This window comes from Diplotaxodon limnothrissa, linkage group LG7 (assembly GCF_057381915.1).
Source record: "Diplotaxodon limnothrissa isolate DT_005_m linkage group LG7, D_limnothrissa_male_GT1.1, whole genome shotgun sequence".
Classification (NCBI taxonomy): domain Eukaryota; kingdom Metazoa; phylum Chordata; class Actinopteri; order Cichliformes; family Cichlidae; genus Diplotaxodon; species Diplotaxodon limnothrissa.
Genome location: NC_140602.1, coordinates 46152000 through 46169850, shown reverse-complemented (window position 1 = coordinate 46169850; position 17851 = coordinate 46152000). Strand labels below are relative to the sequence as shown.

Here is a 17851-nt window from a genome sequence, read left to right as displayed (position 1 = left end):
CGCTTTAGCTTGGTGGCTGGATGCTAATAAACAGATACCCGGTACCTTTTGTTAGGACAACGCCTTTGCCACCTAGATTGTAGCCAGCATGCTATAATCTCGTCGGGGATAAATATTTGAGGTATGGTTTGCTGTGCGGTTTTGGGCTTGAGAGTGTGATTAGTATGCACGTGTTTCGTCTCAGTGCTTCTTCAATTATGCTTCGTAGTTTCAGACTTAAAAAACAAACAAAAACAAAACAGATAGCAACTAAATAAATGGTCGCGGGCGTTTGTGTCAGTAGATGTGCTGTTGGTCCCAGTTTGTCGTGTAAGGACTTTTATTCCCAAGCATTTTTAACCCTGGCTTGCACACGTGAACGTATATGAACATTTTGCTGTAAACGTCTTCTTATTCTTCCGGCTGCTCTCTTTAGTGGTGGGCCACCGCTCCTTCAAGACACCCATGAATCTTTTCTTTGGTTTCCTCTTTTCCTTATGCCTGCGAGCTACATATTCAACATCTTTTGTCCATAATATCCACTATCCCCCATTTGCAATTATCCAAAACATCTCAGCCTTGCCTCTCTAACTTTGTCTCCAAACTGAGCTGTCCCGCTGATGTACTCATTTCTAATCCTGTCTATTCTGGTCACTCCCAGTCAAGATTTTCAGCATCTCCAGCTCCACCTCCTGTTTTTCTTTCTTTTTACCATCTCCAAACCATAGATCTCACTGCAATCTTGTAAACCTTCTCTTTCACTCTTTCACCCTGAAACTCATCTCCGTTCACTCCAACCTGCCTGCACTCTCTTCTTCACCTCTCTTGTGCACTGTCTGTTGCTTTGGATGATTGACCCTGGGTCATCTGCCTCCACTACCTCTACTATTTGCATCTTCACTGTTACGCCTGTCTCCCTTTTCACTCACACACCTCTTCAGGGTTTCTTACATATGTACTTGCTCATATTTTTGTTATAATCTAATAGATGTGGGCACAGTGGTCAGTTGTTCCTTACTGATGTAGGTTTTCTTAGTTAAAGTCACCCTAACCATGGTATAGAAACTATTCACATATTCTTTTACTCTATATTTTCAGAACAGTTTTGATTTTGTTTACTATTTACTGTCTTTCAGGTGTTTAAAGGTGATATTGCAATACTCTGAACACAACTTTGACCATGGGGAAGAGGTACTACTGTGACTACTGCGACCGGTCCTTTCAGGACAACATGCATAACAGAAAAAAGCATCTGAATGGTGTTCAGCATCACCGAGCAAAAAAAGCTTGGTTTGACAATTTTAGAGGTGAGAGTAGCAGTTATTTCTGAGACCAGGGTTTTCATATCCATGAAAATCTGTAGTTGAAAAATGATGCATTGCTTTTTCATAATATGTGATTAACTGTGTATGATAACCAGCATTTTCTCTTCACAGACTCTGCAGCTATTCTGAATGATGAGCAAGAAAAGAAGCCCTGCAGGAAGTTTCTCCAAAAAGGTATCAGAATGACCTGTAATTCTCTACTGACAAATACAAGCAATAGCAAAGTTGCTTTATTTAGTGCTACTTATACTAACTCTAGATTACAACACCATGGCCAGCAGTAACGGTGTGAGGAATGTTGGAGCCACTTTGACCAGTGTTTATCTTTTCTCTAGCATATTCTAGGATGTCCTTCTTTCTTCTGAAATACTGAAATAAATTGTTACTTCTAGGCAGGACTATTTGAATTCCTTATTATTCGAAAGGATCCCTGAAAAGTCTTCCAAAAAGTTTCAGTGAGCGTACTAACAGTGCTGTCATCTTCCTCCCACCCTCGACCTGTTGCAGGAGATAGCTTCCCTTCCAATATCTTGGGTGTGACTGTGAAAAAATGGAAGCCAAGATCGTGTTTAAACCTGATAACAAGGCTGTCGGGGGTTTCTCCCAATTATTATATTGTTTTTACTCTACAAAGTAAAGCACTTTGATCATATTTTTGTGAATTGATTTAGTATCAGTAAAAATGAATTTAAATTTGGAATTTCTTTCTCTCTGTTTTTTAGGAATTTGTGATTTTGGCTCCAACTGCAGGTTTTCTCATATGACAGAAGAAGAGCTATTTAACTTACAAAGACAGGTGGAAGGTAAGCTGTGAACAGAAGATGGTGCTGTTTACCTTGTGATACGCTTTACAGGACCCTGAAGCAAAGCAAGCATCATATACAGATCATTTCAAATGGAAAGATATTTTTCTAATCAAAGTAAAAACATTTACTTGAACTTTTAGCTTTGTATTACAATTGTTAAATATATAATACTGGAGAATACTGTGTTCTCTTTTCAACCTCACTCCCTATAGCAGTGGAAAGCATCTTCTTGTGTGCCCACTAATACCCCGTCTAAGACACATAAATCACTTCAAGAAAACGGTGTCTGTCCCCTGGCTCTATACCAGCGTCCTTGTTTTCTTCCACGTGAAGATCATTAGAGCTCCTTAGCGGTCCTCAAACGCTTAACTGTTTACAGATGCAGCCATCAGGGTAGCCACCAAACTTGGGTTTTTGTAGTTTCAGGATTAATTGTCATTTTGTTGCAATTATGTTTTCATTACAAAAATAAAAGCTTGTGTTTGTGCAGCTATTTGTTAGCTGTAAAGCTGAGCTTTGGTGGTTATGGCTACGACTTGAACCCATTAGTGAAATGCTGGTGGTGACAAGGTTTGGGATGTGGCGTCCTGGTTTTGCCTAGCTGCTTGTAGCTACACCATGTCAGGGAAAGACCCATCATATGTGTCAGAGATTTACAGTTAACAAACAGTCAGGTGAATAAACAACAATGAGACACTTGTGTAGGTTAACGTGCTGCACGGGTGAAAAGCTCAGAGCAAATCACACCGAACTGCAGTATTCGTTTATTTTTATAGGTTACATCGTCAATATGCAAATATAATCACATTTCCTGTTAGATAAGATAGAACTTTATTAATCCCTCGGGTGGGTTCCTCTGGGAAATTCGACTTCCAAAAAAAGCACAGCAACGACCAAAGTTACAGTTACAGAACTGTTATATATACACACACACACACACACACACACACACATATATATATATATATATATATATATATATATATATATATATATATATATATATATAAATACAGAGACAAATATAAAGGGGATAAATAGAATAAATAGGAATAAAAAATAAAAATACAAGTGAATTGCACATTTCAAGTATTGAGTCTATTGCACTGTTGACTATTTACAAAAAGTATTGCACAAGGTATTGTACAGTGAGGTGAAGAGGCACTACAGCTTAGTTGTTCCCCCCTCCTTTGTCCTCTTGTTTCCCCTCCCTCTCCCCTCCAGAGAGGAGTTAAACAGTCTGATGGCGTGTGGGACAAAGGAGTTTTTAAGTCTGTTAGTTCTTGTCTTGGGGAGAAGCAACCTGTCACTGAACAGACTCTTCTGGTTGTTTATGGCCGTGTGCAGAGGATGCCCAGCATTGTCCATAATGTCCATCAGTTTCTTTAATGTCCTTTTCTCTGCCACTGTCACCAGAGTGTCCAGCTTCATGCCGACCACAGAGCTAGCCCTCCTGATCAGTTTCTCCAGCCTGGATGAGTCCCTCTTTGCTGTGCTGCTCCCCCAGCACACCACAGCATAGAAAAGTACTCCAGCAACCACCGACTGGTAAAACATCCTCAGGAGCTTCCTGCAGATGTTAAAAGACCTCAGCCTCCTGAGGAAGTACAGTCGGCTTTGGGCTTTTTTATACAGGTGCTCTGTGTTGCATGACCAGTCCAGTTTATTGTCCACCCACAGCCCGAGGTACTTGTACTTGTCGACCACCTCCACCTCCTCCCCCTCTATCTGAACTGGCAGTGGACCTTCTCTGGACCTCCCGAAGTCCACAACCAGTTCCTTAGTCTTTGAGGTGTTGAGTTGCAGGTGGTTTGTGTGACTCCATGCGACAAAGTTCCTCACCAGACTTCTGTACTCCTCTTCTTGATCATCCCAGATACACCCCATGATGGCCGTGTCATCTGCAAACTTCTGAATATGGCATAATTCAGAGTTGTAGCAGAAGTCAGAGGTGTACAGGGTGAAGAGAAGAGGGGACAGCACAGTTCCCTGTGGTGCTCCTGTGCTGCTGACCACTGTGTCAGACGTGATGTCCTTCAGCCTGACGTACTGTGGTCTGTCGGTGAGGTAGTCGGAGATCCAAGCCACCAGGCAGGGGTCCACCTCCATCCTGTTCAGTTTTTCCTGAAGCATACAGGGCCGGATGGTATTAAAGGCACTGGAAAAGTCAAGAAACAGGATCCTGACCGTGCCTTTTCCCCCATCCAGGTGTGAGTGGGCTCTGTGTAGGAGGTACAGGATGGCATCCTCCACTCCGACACCCACCTTGTATGCAAACTGTAGTGGGTCCTGGGCATGTTGTACCTGTGGTCGGAGGAGGTTGAGGAAGAGCCGCTCTAGAGTCTTCATAAGATGTGACGTCAGTGCCACCGGTCGGAAGTCATTCAGCTCATTGGGCCGGTTCTTTTTGGGGACCGGGACGATGCAGGATGTCTTCCATAGGGCGGGCACTCTCCCCAGTCGCAGACTGAGGTTGAAGACTCGTTGTAGCGGCTCCCCAAGTTCAGCAGCACACGCCTTAAGCATCCTAGGACACACCTTGTCTGGGCCTGCTGCCTTTCTGGGGCGAAGCTTCCTCAGTTGTCTCCTGACCTGATCCACTGTGACACTGGGAGATGTTTGGGAGGAGGGGAGGGGGGGAGATGTCTTGCTGCTGAGAGAGGGATTGGAGGAGGGGGGTGTCATGGTGTCAGGAAGGGGGGGAAGCGAGGGAGGCGGATGAGTGGGGAGAGGACTCTGTAGTGAAGGTGAGGGTGAGGGTGGGGGGGTTGTGGGCTGGTCAAACCTGTTGAAGAAGTTGTTGAGTTCGTTTGCCTTCTCCACAGTCCCCCCCACTGTGCTTTTCTTGGTGTTGTGGCCTGTGATGGTTTTCACACCATTCCAGACCTCCCTCATATTGTTCCTCTCCAACTTCTGCTCCACCTTCCTCCTGTAGGTGTCCTTTGCTTCCCTCAGGCAGCGTTTCACCTCCCGCTGTGCTGCTTTCATCTCCTCCTTCACTTTGCTCCTGAAAGCCTTCTTCTTCATGTTGAGGACAGCTTTGACTTCCTGTGTTACCCACGGTTTGTTATTAGGATAACACCGTACCGTCTTAGCAGGGGCGACTGTGTCCACACAAAAGTTGAGGTAGTCTGTAAGACAGTGTGTCGCCCCCTCTATGTCCTCACCATGTGGGCTCAGGAGCACATCCCAGTCTGTGGTGTCATAGCAGTCTCTCAGAGCATCCTCCTTTTCTGGGGTCCATCTCCGGATGGAGCGCGTTGTGACAGGCTGCCTTTGGACGAGGGGTGTGTATTGTGGCTGTAGGTAAACCAGGTTGTGGTCTGACTTCCCTAGTGGGGGGAGGGGGGTGGCTCTGTATGCATCTCTCACATTAGCATACAGCATACAGTAGCATACCTGTTACGCAGGTCCTGATGCTGTCTGTGTGTGTGTGTGTGTGTGTGTGTGTGTGTGTGTGTGTGTGTGTGTGTCACAAAGTATGTGTGTTGCAAGTCAATTTCTAAGAATAATATACTGCGAGTCAACTTCTGCAGATGTGTATTTCTGTACTGATCTCTTGTCAGTGTCACAGGGTCAGCTTCCTGTTTCAACAGAAAGCTGTGTCTGGTGAAATATGTATAACATAACATTTGAAGCATAATCAAATAAAACAATAAAAATTCCTTAACAATATGTATGCATGTTAAACATGCTTCTCCCGAGCACTGCAGCGCAATGCTAGGCAGAATCCTGGAGTGGCATTTGCGAGGGTCAGCGGCCTCAAAAGCCGGTCCCTAATAATCCGACACTGTGGTGAAGTCCAGTGACAAACCCAGCTTAGCTGGCACTTGCTGGGAGGCATATTCAAGACGCAAGAGACTGAATTTCCTACGTTCTTCAACCAGCTCCTCAATTCTGAAGAGGAACTTGAAGAAGATAAGGACGATGTTACATCGATTTCCACAGAGATGATAATGAGGAGGATGCTGTTCTCCCTCCTGCCCAGACATGGTGGAATTTGAGCTTCACTATCGGGGAAACTCAGCTCTCTCCATCTCCCTCCTAGATTGATCTTTGTAAAAGTTGAAAGCTTGTGGCAGCAAGATGGTGCATTAGATGTCCTGCAGCAAGAAGGTGGAGTAAAGGAATCTTTATGATGGAAAAATATTTGCGTGAGCTTCTTGTCAGCAGCTCATGCCTGCTGTTCCGGCATGTATGTAGTAGATGAGGCATTAGATGAAAGTAGATGGCACAGTCATTCATGTATCATCTCCACTAGGGCTGGGCGATATATCGAGTTTTTAAAAAATATCGATATATTTTTATACGAGATATAAGGTGTGAGGTGTGACAATGTCCTTTATATCGATATAGTCTACGTTATAATTATACTTGTGGAGCCGCAAGTTTGCCTCTCTTTCGTCCACTTTTGTCTTTACGCAACGTTACTCGGCCTCGCCCCTCCTTCACTGAACACAACTCCTCCTCCTCCCCCATCGCTTCACCTGCAGGAAGCGACAAGATGTTAACGGAGATTTGCCGTGTCCGAGTTACTGCACATCGCCCCGTGCGTGGTGCTGGACGCCGTCAACGTGTTAGCTAGCTAACCACGCTAACGTACTAACCACGCTAACGCCATGCAGCCCAGAGGCGCTGCACAGCCTAAAATCCTTGCATTTTCTCAAAAGTTGACAGCGCGCCTTATGTATGAATTCTGTTTGTGCTTGATGGCCGCGAACCGATTTTATGTGGAACACGGCGCTCAGCAATCTGTCAAAAAATGTTTTAGTACGACGTTGGTAAGCTACGGTGCTGCACCGCTTGATGGATTGTCAGAGCATTACGGCTACCGAGGAGCCTTCGTGGAGTGATACGTACTGTGCTTCAACGTAATATTACCCTACTGTGTATAGGGACTATAAATGGCACCTGTTAAGAGACGTGGTTACGAAGAGGATTTCAAACTCAATGCTGTCAGTCACACAGTAAAACTTGGGAACAGAGCAGCTGTGAAATCTGTCTTTGTTATTATGCTCAGCGTCTTTTAGTTTACATTTTGACTGCACAATTGTGAGCTTTTTGTTATGCACAAAAACAACATTGTTGTCTTTTATTTATGGAGCATTATTATTTAATAAATGCTCATAATTTATTTTTGAGTAAATCTTATGTACATCTATGCTCTATGTTAATAGAAATGCCTGTGTGACATCTGGGACACAGCTTGGACTAAGAACTCTCTTTTTGTTCTTACTTTAATCTAATCAAATCAAATCACTTTTATTGTCACATCACATGTGCAGGTACATTGGTACAGCACATGTGAGTGAAATTCTTGTGTGCGAGCTTCACAAGCAACAGAGTTGTGCAAAATACAATAATGTAAACAAGCAAAATACAAGAATGGCTACATCTGAAACTAATAAATATATGTACAATATATAATAGTATATGCATTTCTGGATGTGTATACTAAATATTTTTCTACGTGTGTGTGTGTGTGTGTGTGTGTGTGTGTGTGTGTGTACACATATTTTACAAATTAAATAGAGTAAACAATAAATAAAATATATAAAATATACAGAGTGAGACATGTGAGACATTTATGGCTTTTAAAAAAAATGAAATATCGAGATATATATCTTATATCGCCGTCCAGGTAAAAAATATCGAGATATGAATTTTGGGTCATATCGCCGAGCCCTAATCTCCACCAAAACAAGCATTCCACACTCTTTCCATACGTTCACTTTATGATGACAATTGATATATTTGAGAAACTGTCCTATTGCTTGCTCTCTATTGTGATGGCACAGAAGTCCCAGATACTGAAGCTTCCTGAGTATCTGTGTGCTCATTTCACCTGAGGAATGGCTATCTCATCAGCTATCTCATTTTAATGGTATTTATGTGTGGGGCGTCTGTGCAGCTGTTAGTTGTGCAATGATACTTAGTGTGTGCTCTTAGCTAACCACTCCAAAGGTTAGCTGTAGCTGACCTTTGGAGTGGGTGTGAGTTATCCACCTGCCTGGGGTATGGTGTTATAGACTGTTAGGGAAAATATTATAAAACACTTCTTCAGTAAAGACTTCAGAGAAGAGAAACACAGACAGTTTTACTTGTTGCTTAGCAAGGGCAGCTCTGAGCTCTCGCACGAGAGTGAGGGCTCAGGGACTCACGCTCAGAGACTGCCCCGGTCTTTATTTTATAGTTCCAGTGTGTGTGTGTGTGTGTGTGTGTGTGTGTGTTGCTGATCAAAGGGTCATAAAGCACAAAAGGTACATCCTTGGTCAGGAGAAGGGTGACCCCCCCCTCACCCTGGATAACACAGTGAGGAAGTCCTGCAGTTCATCTAAATGTAAAGAAGCACTTAAACTAAAACAGACATAGCTACGTTAATCCTACCGTAAAACAATAAAACAAGGTACGAGCTCTTTCCCATGCTCCCAGGATGTGGGGGTGAACCAAGCCTGCTGAAAATCACACATCCTGTCACTACACAATTGATTATATGCCTCTAAGCATACATGGTTAAACATTTCCTAATACAAATAACTACATGCAGTATTCTACCATATGCAAACTTATATCACTAAAAGATTATACTGACTACTAAATACAATTTTCCATTGACATTCCCTCCTGTTGTCAGTAAAACTTAAAGTGAGATACCAGTTTGTAACATCTTGTTGTACATTTTCTGTCACATCATCATTAATCACACAAAGTCTTCATGTTCCAACAGGTCGGGGTCATCATCATCACTTGTCATGGCTATGTATACAGCAACAGTAGAAAAATATTATGCGGTTAATCATGAGTCTTAGGCATGGCAATATACACGTTACAAAGACACAACATAAAAATAAAAACTCCGATGAGTAGTCTTTTTAGCACCTGTAACCAGGAGCCAGTGTAAAGCCAAGAAAACCAGTCACTTGTATCACTTACATAGTCCTGATTTTGGGCCTGCTGGATCTGTCTCAAAACATTCAAGGCGTCAGTCATGTTTAATGAGTGTACATCGTCCAGTATGTAAGTGCAGCATGTGTTGTTGAAGAGGACGCAGAGTCCCCCTCTTTCTGCTAATATCATGTCCAGATTCTATTTGATGTTGCATCGCTGTAATCCGTAACGCATCGATTTCCTGGTTCTGCTGTTCGTTGATCTTACATGAAGCGTTCAGGAAAAGTCCAAACCGGTAATCCAGAGTTTCAATTCTCAGCATATTTTTTCCCAGCTCCCACCCAGGGGAACAATGAATGGAGTACTTTCTGTCCAGTAGTCCATAACTTGAATTCCTTGGGCACGTCGCCTCCCCATATCGGGTCATGTGCTTGAAGTTTAGGAATCGCTAATCTTCTTTTCCGGTGTACTGTAGAAGAGGTGTTCACTGCAGTCATTCTGAAGGTGTGGTCTGACAGGAATATAGGAGCACATGTCCCTGTCCAGTCTAGGGCAGTATGAAATATGCCCGTTGTCCACATAACCAGGCCATTCCTTGCACCCAGTACGTGCCGTTAGAGGGTCCACTCATGTTCACAGGTGCGCCCTCTCCGTGGCCTGCAGTTTGGACACAGTTTGTGGTGTCTCCAAGGGGTCTGTTACCCTTCTCTTGCTGGTAACACATGGAGTGGTTCTTTCCTGGCACTTGGTCCAGGAACACTGGGAAATGGATAGAGATATTCCGATTTGTCACATTGAAGTCGATCCAAAAGAGTTGATCACATGTTCCATTACTAAGTCCAACAGCGTGTGAGATTTTATCGTCGATGATGATTCGGCTGTGTTGGAATCCAATGCCAGCAAAGCTGGCTACACACTTTGCTTGGGTGTTGTTCATATATTCGCCATATAATGTGGGGTGTGTCGACGTGCTGGGCATATGGGAACAGACATAACAGTCTGTATTTGCCGATTCTGCCTTTGTTCTGTCGTGGATATAACGGTACCAGGCATTATTCATCCACGGATGAATATGATCTTGCGTCATATCTCTTAGGTGAGAGTTGTCATGTGTCCATCTTCTCTGCCTTCCTCCTGGTTCAGCTGTTTCCGGCACCAGCTGGGGTCCTGTAAAAGTGAGCGTCGTAGTCAAGGTAACCAAGAGGGTCCACCTTCCCATGGTTGCACACAGGTCCGTCACGCCTCGCACTTGGTTGCCCTAGAGTTGATCAGAGGCTGGAGGTTGAAGTGCGAGCTTACCCTACGGGGGCTCAATCAGCACTCCCCCCTCACCACTGAAACAACCAAGTGTGAGATTTCTCTAATGTGCTGTCTTGGGGGTGCTGGGTCCAGTTATCTTACTGCTGTTATGATCCCAGCAGTCTTCAGTGTGCCATCGTATGCTCAGTATAGTGACACAGCATTAGGTGATGTTCATAGGAAACTGCTGTCATCACCACCATAGCTTCTGGTTCCTGTGCTTTTCCCAGAATCATGATGTCATCCTTAGACTCCCTCTGCGCTGTCGATGGAGCTTGGCACGCTCCCCTCATCCTTCAGGTGCCCATCTGTTGTCCACAATCTCCTCTGTTGGCCTCTGGAAATCTCCTTTGGCACAGCTCTCATTCCAACGCAGCTTCATGGTCCTTGCTGTGGCTCCAAAGTCTGATCTCATGATGGGCCCCAACCAGCTCGACCTTTGACCTCAACCACTGCCTGGTCTGTCAGTTATGCCTGGAATGGTTCTCACTTCTCATTGGGCCTCTGAAGATTTCCCAGGAGATTACTGCTGCACCTGTATTTCCTTGCTAGGAGGAAAAACTTCTATTTGGAGAGCATGTCAACAATCATCAAACTACATTTTGTGTTCAGTGAACTTCACTTATAGGCCATCAAAGCCTCATCTGAACATGGATGCACTGCTTGCATAGGTTTAATACCTGTAAATGAATTGTTAATCACACAGATCGCTGCGAAAATCATATAAAACAAATTTTAATGTTAATTCATTGTTTCATATTAATCCTGGATCCCTCCTCTTGACTCATGGACACTCCCATGAGTCAACTCACCAAAACCAGATTCCTGTCTTAAAGAAAAAGTTAAATAGATCATATCCCAGGTAACATCAGGGCATCTGCTCCTCTGGAGCAGCACCACCCTGGACTTATAATCCTGCAATAAAAGATGTTAGTGTGTTTTGTATATTAAATTTGCATAATAAAAACTGGCTCCGCCAGGAGCCTACATACACACCATCATGGCCTGGTAAACAAGATCTGGAAATGAAATCAAACTTCACACCTATAAACAATTATATCATAAGAGTAACAAGCATTCAGCATCAGCAAGACAAGTGTCATGTGCAGGTTTTCTCAAATCATTAAATCACTATTATTACCATAATTCGCCTCAAACATGGATCATCCCATGTACTCAGTTAACATTAATGTAATCAGTGACTTCTCTTAAGCAAAGTCACTCCACTCATATATTACTATGAGCTCAAAAGTGGCCAGCAAATGAGCCCATAATAAACTATCCCATAAACACCGTAATCTCTTATTTGTTTTACTCATGTCACTTGTCCGCTTCAGCTGAATCTTCTAAATGCAGTCTCAGAAAAACAAACATTAGCAATACACATTGACTATTCTGGTGGGCAGGCGTTGGCCATCCACATTCCAGAGGTGCCATAAAAAGACCATAAAGTCAACCATCAAACCCTAGCTGTGGAATGAATGTCAGTCACATGTAAACCCAGAAATCCTGTAGTAGGAAAAACATTAACTAATCCTCTTATAAACCACATGATCAAACACATGAAAAACTGTAATGCTGTAGAAAAGAAAATACAAATATTAGCGCTGCGCAGTGTGTACACACTTTCTCACAGTAACTTCTGTGAGCAACACAAAATAGGGAATAGCACCCTTGGTAAATGCACAGACACAGAAAGTGGCATTTCACAGGTTAAATCATCATGCACCCTCGAATGTTGCTGTCATCTTACTGCTCCTGTAACAAAAAACACATATAGATTCATCCACCCTTTTGTCCTATCTAGGTGGAGATTAACTTTGAGTCGTGATCAAGTCTTGTCAGCTTTTACCAGTCAGTCAGTTTGTTTTTATTTTATTTCCATTCATACATTCATTCATTCTTTCTTTCTTTCTTTCTTTGCTGATAGTGGATCCTGTCGTCGCATTTAGTTTCCACTTCCAGCAAAATGACGTCATTTCAAAAAGAAAAAGAACTTGAGATAGGATTACATCGCTGAATCCTTTTTTAGGACAGGGACTCTCATTTAATATTGTCCCAATAAGTAGCTTTCTCCTGAGTCAATTTCAATGTGGAGAAAACTCACTTGACACAATTTTCTCGACGACGTGTAGCACTTTTGATTCCCGACGTGCAGATCTGCTTAAAGACAAGAAATAGACAAACAAAATCAGTGCCTGTTCAAAAGATAAAAAATGAAAAATAACAGAGATTATCAAACAAAAAACTTTCAGTGCACTGTGAAAGTATCAAAATAAAAAGGCCTTTAAGTCATGACACAAACTCCTCATCAAAAACACAACAGGAGAAGAATCATCAGCTAGATTCACTCCAAACCAACCATCAGCTGCACAACTCACAACATAACCCTAATGTCATATTAACTATAAGTTTAATCACCAGGTCTGTGCTCTTCACTCATTTAGGTCACCGATCTATTTTATTCAACTTTCCTTTTTTCCTTCATCATAAAACATGTGACATGTTGTCATGCACTTCACAAAAAAGTTTGTTCTGACGTATTCAAAGTTGTGTATCTAGATACAGGATTCACTCGCACATCAAAGCAGGAAACTCAGTGTTTTAGAGTTTCCACTCAACACACAACAAACTCCAACACATCTCATTCACTCGTGCTAGAATTCAGTCACCTTTCATTAATCTAAAACCGATCAACTAATTTGCATATCAGCTATTAACCCACTAAGTTGACAGAACAACAGAAAAGCATGTTCAAAATATTATCGCAAAAGACAATTTCCCTCATAGTAAATTACTTGTGCTGCATTAATCAAGCAGGAAGCTTCTCCCAATTTACTATATCAACAACTAAATTTATTGTCTGATCACTGGTTGGTGGTCAAACCAGAATCAAAGGTTAAACTGTTGTCCTGCAACCTGGAGAGTCAATTTTTTTGCATTGGATAAATTCAGTATTTAATAACAAGTGTCTGCTAAATTGACACTATTTTAACACTGATGAAAGATTTGATCATTTCTTAACTAATGTGCTGTGAGTCCACTGGTCTTTGCATCACACGGAGTGACTTGGACAAGATGATAAACAGACTCACGCTTAAGATGTTGTCTAATCTTCATGAGTTATTTTGTGTTTGGAAGTGTTAGTAGGGTTAATTCATGTTCTGCTTGTTTGTGTGATTTTGTATGTTTCTATTTTCGCAATATTTCAGACTCCGTCTCAATTTTCCAACTTAAGCAGTCAGTTTTCTTTTCCCCAGGTTTGCTAACCCAAATTTTGATTTCCCACATTTAATAACAGCATTCCTCTGTGTTTCCACTTACTCTCACTCTGTTGTCATCTCACTCTGTTGTCCTCTCCCACTTTCAACAGTCCACAGCCGGCAGTTCTCCTTCAGCTTTGTCCTGTGTTCCACTGTCTCTTCTTGCCATTTTACTCCAAAGGTGGCAAATGTCAAACTCCAACAGTCTCCTCAGTTCTCCTCAAAAGTTTTCTTCACATGCATAGTGAAGTTGCAGCTTGTTGGAAACACAGTGCCATTCATCCGATCAGTCAGGATGATGGGTTTGCTCTTCTCTGATGCTGTTTGTCCACATTGCTGCTGCTTTGCTGGGACTTTTTGTGCTCAGGACTTGCTGCTGTCTCTTTATCTGCCATGTTATTGCTGCATTCCTTGTCTTCAGGGAGGAGTGAGAGCTTGCTTGTGAGGTTGAGAAACACATGGCACTGTAAATAAGTCAGCCAGAAACTTGGCCTGCATGTTTCCAATGATGTTAAATTATAACTTTCTTCCGACTGCTGCATGTGGAAAATTGATTCAGGTCTGCTTTTCACCTGAAAGTGACAAACTAAGACATTTTCATTATTATCATCGCTGCTTAATCAACACACATCTCTCTCTCTCTCTCTGTGTTTGTGAGCCGTCCTTTCTTAAAAGCAGAAAATGAAATTGTAGTTGTTTTTCACTAATTAACACAAAACCTTTTTCCTATGATTTTTCTTTTCCATCTACAATATAAATTCTTTCTCTTTTACACTCTTTTTTTTTTTTTTTCTCGTTACAATAGCTGGTGACCTGCAGAATCACCGCTCTTACTCACAATCAGAGGCAATTACTTTTACACAGCGCACAAAAACACTGTGACGTCAGACACATTCACACTCACTTTGTCATCTGCATAAATAAATCATATGGCTGGTGATATGTGCCATGGTGATCCATAGGCATGATCACAAGTTTATTTAATTATTTTTAACCCAACAAAACAAATAAACAAAAGCATAATGAAACGTTGCACACTCCAGTTTTCACAGTTATCATAGTTCTGTTTGTGTGAATTATCTGCTTTCATTATTAATACCAGTTTATAGGTTGTTATCCTTTTTATTATTAGTTTGAATGCATTAAAATTAAGTTGTAATTTAGCCTTTTGTTTATTTTACTTTATTCCTCTTGCATTTATATCTATTCAGTCGGGTCTGTTTCCAACCCTTTTTTAAACTACTTCAAACTACTGTGATCTCTAATTTTCACTGGGTGAGGGATTATTATGTTCTTCCTAGTCTGAACTGCTCTCTTCACCTGAGCTGCTATCCTATTCTGAGTTACTGTCTTCTTTGTTTCTTACAGTCACGCACAAAATGTCCCTCTTTTCCACACCTCCAGCATGTAGTGTTAAAGTCACTGTTTGGTGTGTGTGTGTGTGTGTGTGTGTGTGTGTGTGTGTGTGTGTGTGTGTGTGTAGCCTCTACCTCTTGCTCTTCCACTATGCATTCCTCTCTCTTTCTTTTGGATTAGTTCTGCTCCGGCTTGCTGTTTTTCTAGACATTTCTCATCAGGTGTTAATTTTACTTGTTTATTCCCCATTTTCAAAGATTTTTTGCTGGGCCGTCACTGGCACGCTTGACTTCAGAGTGGTTTACTGATACGGCCTTCGACTTCACCCTAACGGTGAAGCGGTATCAGTTTTATGAGATGAAACTCAACCGTTCTCCTTTGTCACCAATACGTGAGCCTCAGCAAAGAAAACAAAAATAGAAGTAGTTCAGCAGCGTATTGTGCTGTAAAATCAACTTACTTCCAGACACATACACACATAGACATTTGCGCGCTAATTTGTCACGAGATAATTTCAGCTACCTCTAAAACTAGTCAAAACCCAGTTCCTTTCGGCGAACTTAAACCTAATTTATCACGTTACTTTAAATCTTTGCGGCCGTCTTATATACCAAAATAGTGTTTCTCACTCTCCGACGTCTCACTGGTGATTAAGATCATTGGACTGAATCCCACCGCCGTGGACCAGATTATAACACCGGCCCAGACCCGAATTTAACGTCCTGGGGCTCTCTCCTCGTCCAAGAGGGCTGTGCACAGGCTTCGGTGCTGGCTCCCCACGGCGTCAGGAATCAGTGCTGGATCCTGGAACAGAGTCACAGATAACAGTTCTGATATTTTCTGATCCGGCTACGAAGGACCAAATAGATGTTAGGGAAAATATTATAAAACACTTCTTCAGTAAAGACTTCAGAGAAGAGAAACACAGACAGTTTTACTTGTTGCTTAGCAAGGGCAGCTCTGAGCTCTCGCACGAGAGTGAGGGCTCAGGGACTCGCGCTCAGAGACTGCCCCGGTCTTTATTTTATAGTTCCAGTGTGTGTGTGTGTGTGTGTGTGTGTGTGTGTGTGTGTGTGTGTTGCTGATCAAAGGGTCATAAAGCACAAAAGGTACATCCTTGGTCAGGAGAAGGGTGACCCCCCCCTCACCCTGGATAACACAGTGAGGAAGTCCTGCAGTTCATCTAAATGTAAAGAAGCACTTAAACTAAAACAGACATAGCTACGTTAATCCTACCGTAAAACAATAAAACAAGGTACGAGCTCTTTCCCATGCTCCCAGGATGTGGGGGTGAACCAAGCCTGCTGAAAATCACACATCCTGTCACTACACAATTGATTATATGCCTCTAAGCATACATGGTTAAACATTTCCTAATACAAATAACTACATGCAGTATTCTACCATATGCAAACTTATATCACTAAAAGATTATACTGACTACTAAATACAATTTTCCATTGACATAGACTTTAGAGTATGCAATCTGAGAATGATCTGTAACATCCATTATGAGATACAGAGTACCGTAAGGTTCGAAAGAGAGTGTCCATTCACCAGAGTAACACCGGTTCTCTGAAAGCTGAGTGCGGTATCTCACTGCACTGCCGTATTTGCAAGGGCACGTGGAAGAAGTACCTTGAAAATGTCTGGTGGGGCTATCATAAAGGGTGTTGGGGAGCCCATGTTGGTTTGTCTTAGTTGGATGTGGTGGTGGAGGAGCTTCTATGATTGGCCATGCCAGAAAGCACTCGCCGTTGTGAGATGACTGACTGTTTTCAGAGAACCGGGGTTACTGAATTAAAACCACAAAGACCAGCAGTTAAACATTCTCTGGAAAAAAAATAGTTCAAAGAAACTGCTAGTAAAGAAAGACAAGTACTACTTGTTGAGCACATTTCCTACAGATGAGTGTGTAAACTGCTATATGCTGAGTTGAATGAGCTATTTCCTTTTCTCAGATGAAAGACAACACAGAGAGGACTCTGAGGACAGAATTATGCCTGGACGAAGTATAGAAGAATGGCTCTCGAGAAGGGAAAAGAGTGCTGCCCTCGGTAGTAAAGGGTATGTACCTTCATTTTTGTTTTAACACTCATTCTACATGGCTCGCATGACAAATTTTACTCCTGTTGATTATGAATTCACCTATTCTATTATTTATTTCTACAGAGATCTAAAAACCGAGGAAGACAGTGAGGAAAGTCAAGCAGAAAATGGCATACTTCAGCAGCTCCTCTCCATTCTTGACCTACCGCCCTCACTTCAACCCCCTCCTCCAGGCGGGTGGAAAATCAACATGAACACTGAGTGGGGTTGAGTGACATTCGCTTTGAGGGTTCAGATGACTGTTAAGCCAATACCTAACATTAATAAAAGGAGGAATAGTTCAGAAAACCAATATTATTTTAGTTTTTTAAGGATTTTCAAAATGAAAGGAAGATTTCACTTGTTGTTTGTTGCTGTTTTTCGTTTGAATAATAAATTTACTTCTCTTAGATGAGTAAAGTATTTGCATATATTTCAAAACAAAATCTGAGATGAACAGTAACTGTACAACATTGGGGTAATTGATGCAGTTTTTGCACTGATAAGTCACAGAGTGGCCTTAAAGTGAGACTCCTCTGAGGAGTTACATTTGATATGATGTGGGCCCAAAGGGAATGAATGATTGCCGAGCAGATGGAAACCTTTTTTTTTTTTTTTTTTGCATGGTTTTAATTCTGTGCTGCATCATGGGGGATTCCTTGATCTCCATCCATCCATCCATTCGCGTCCGCTTATCCTTTTCAGGGTCGCAGGGGGCGCTGGAGCCTATCCCAGCTGTCATAGGGCAAGAGGCGGGGTACACCCTGGACAGGTCACCAGTCTGTCGCAGGGCCAACACACAGAGACAGACAACCATTCGCACTCACATTCACTCGCACATTCACAC

General features: G+C 42.3%; 1 protein-coding gene across 1 annotated transcript; it reads left to right on the top strand.

Annotated features, from left to right (window-relative positions):
• Nucleotides 1-25: 25 nt before the first annotated feature.
• zmat5 (zinc finger, matrin-type 5) lies at nt 26-17340 on the top strand. The gene is made up of 6 exons (XM_085358256.1): nt 26-121; nt 1116-1286; nt 1416-1478; nt 2027-2107; nt 16878-16983; nt 17089-17340. Exons 2-6 carry the CDS (start codon nt 1160-1162, stop codon nt 17234-17236), a joined length of 525 nt encoding a protein of 174 aa, XP_085214382.1. The 5' UTR covers nt 26-121; nt 1116-1159; the 3' UTR covers nt 17237-17340.
• Nucleotides 17341-17851: the final 511 nt, after the last annotated feature.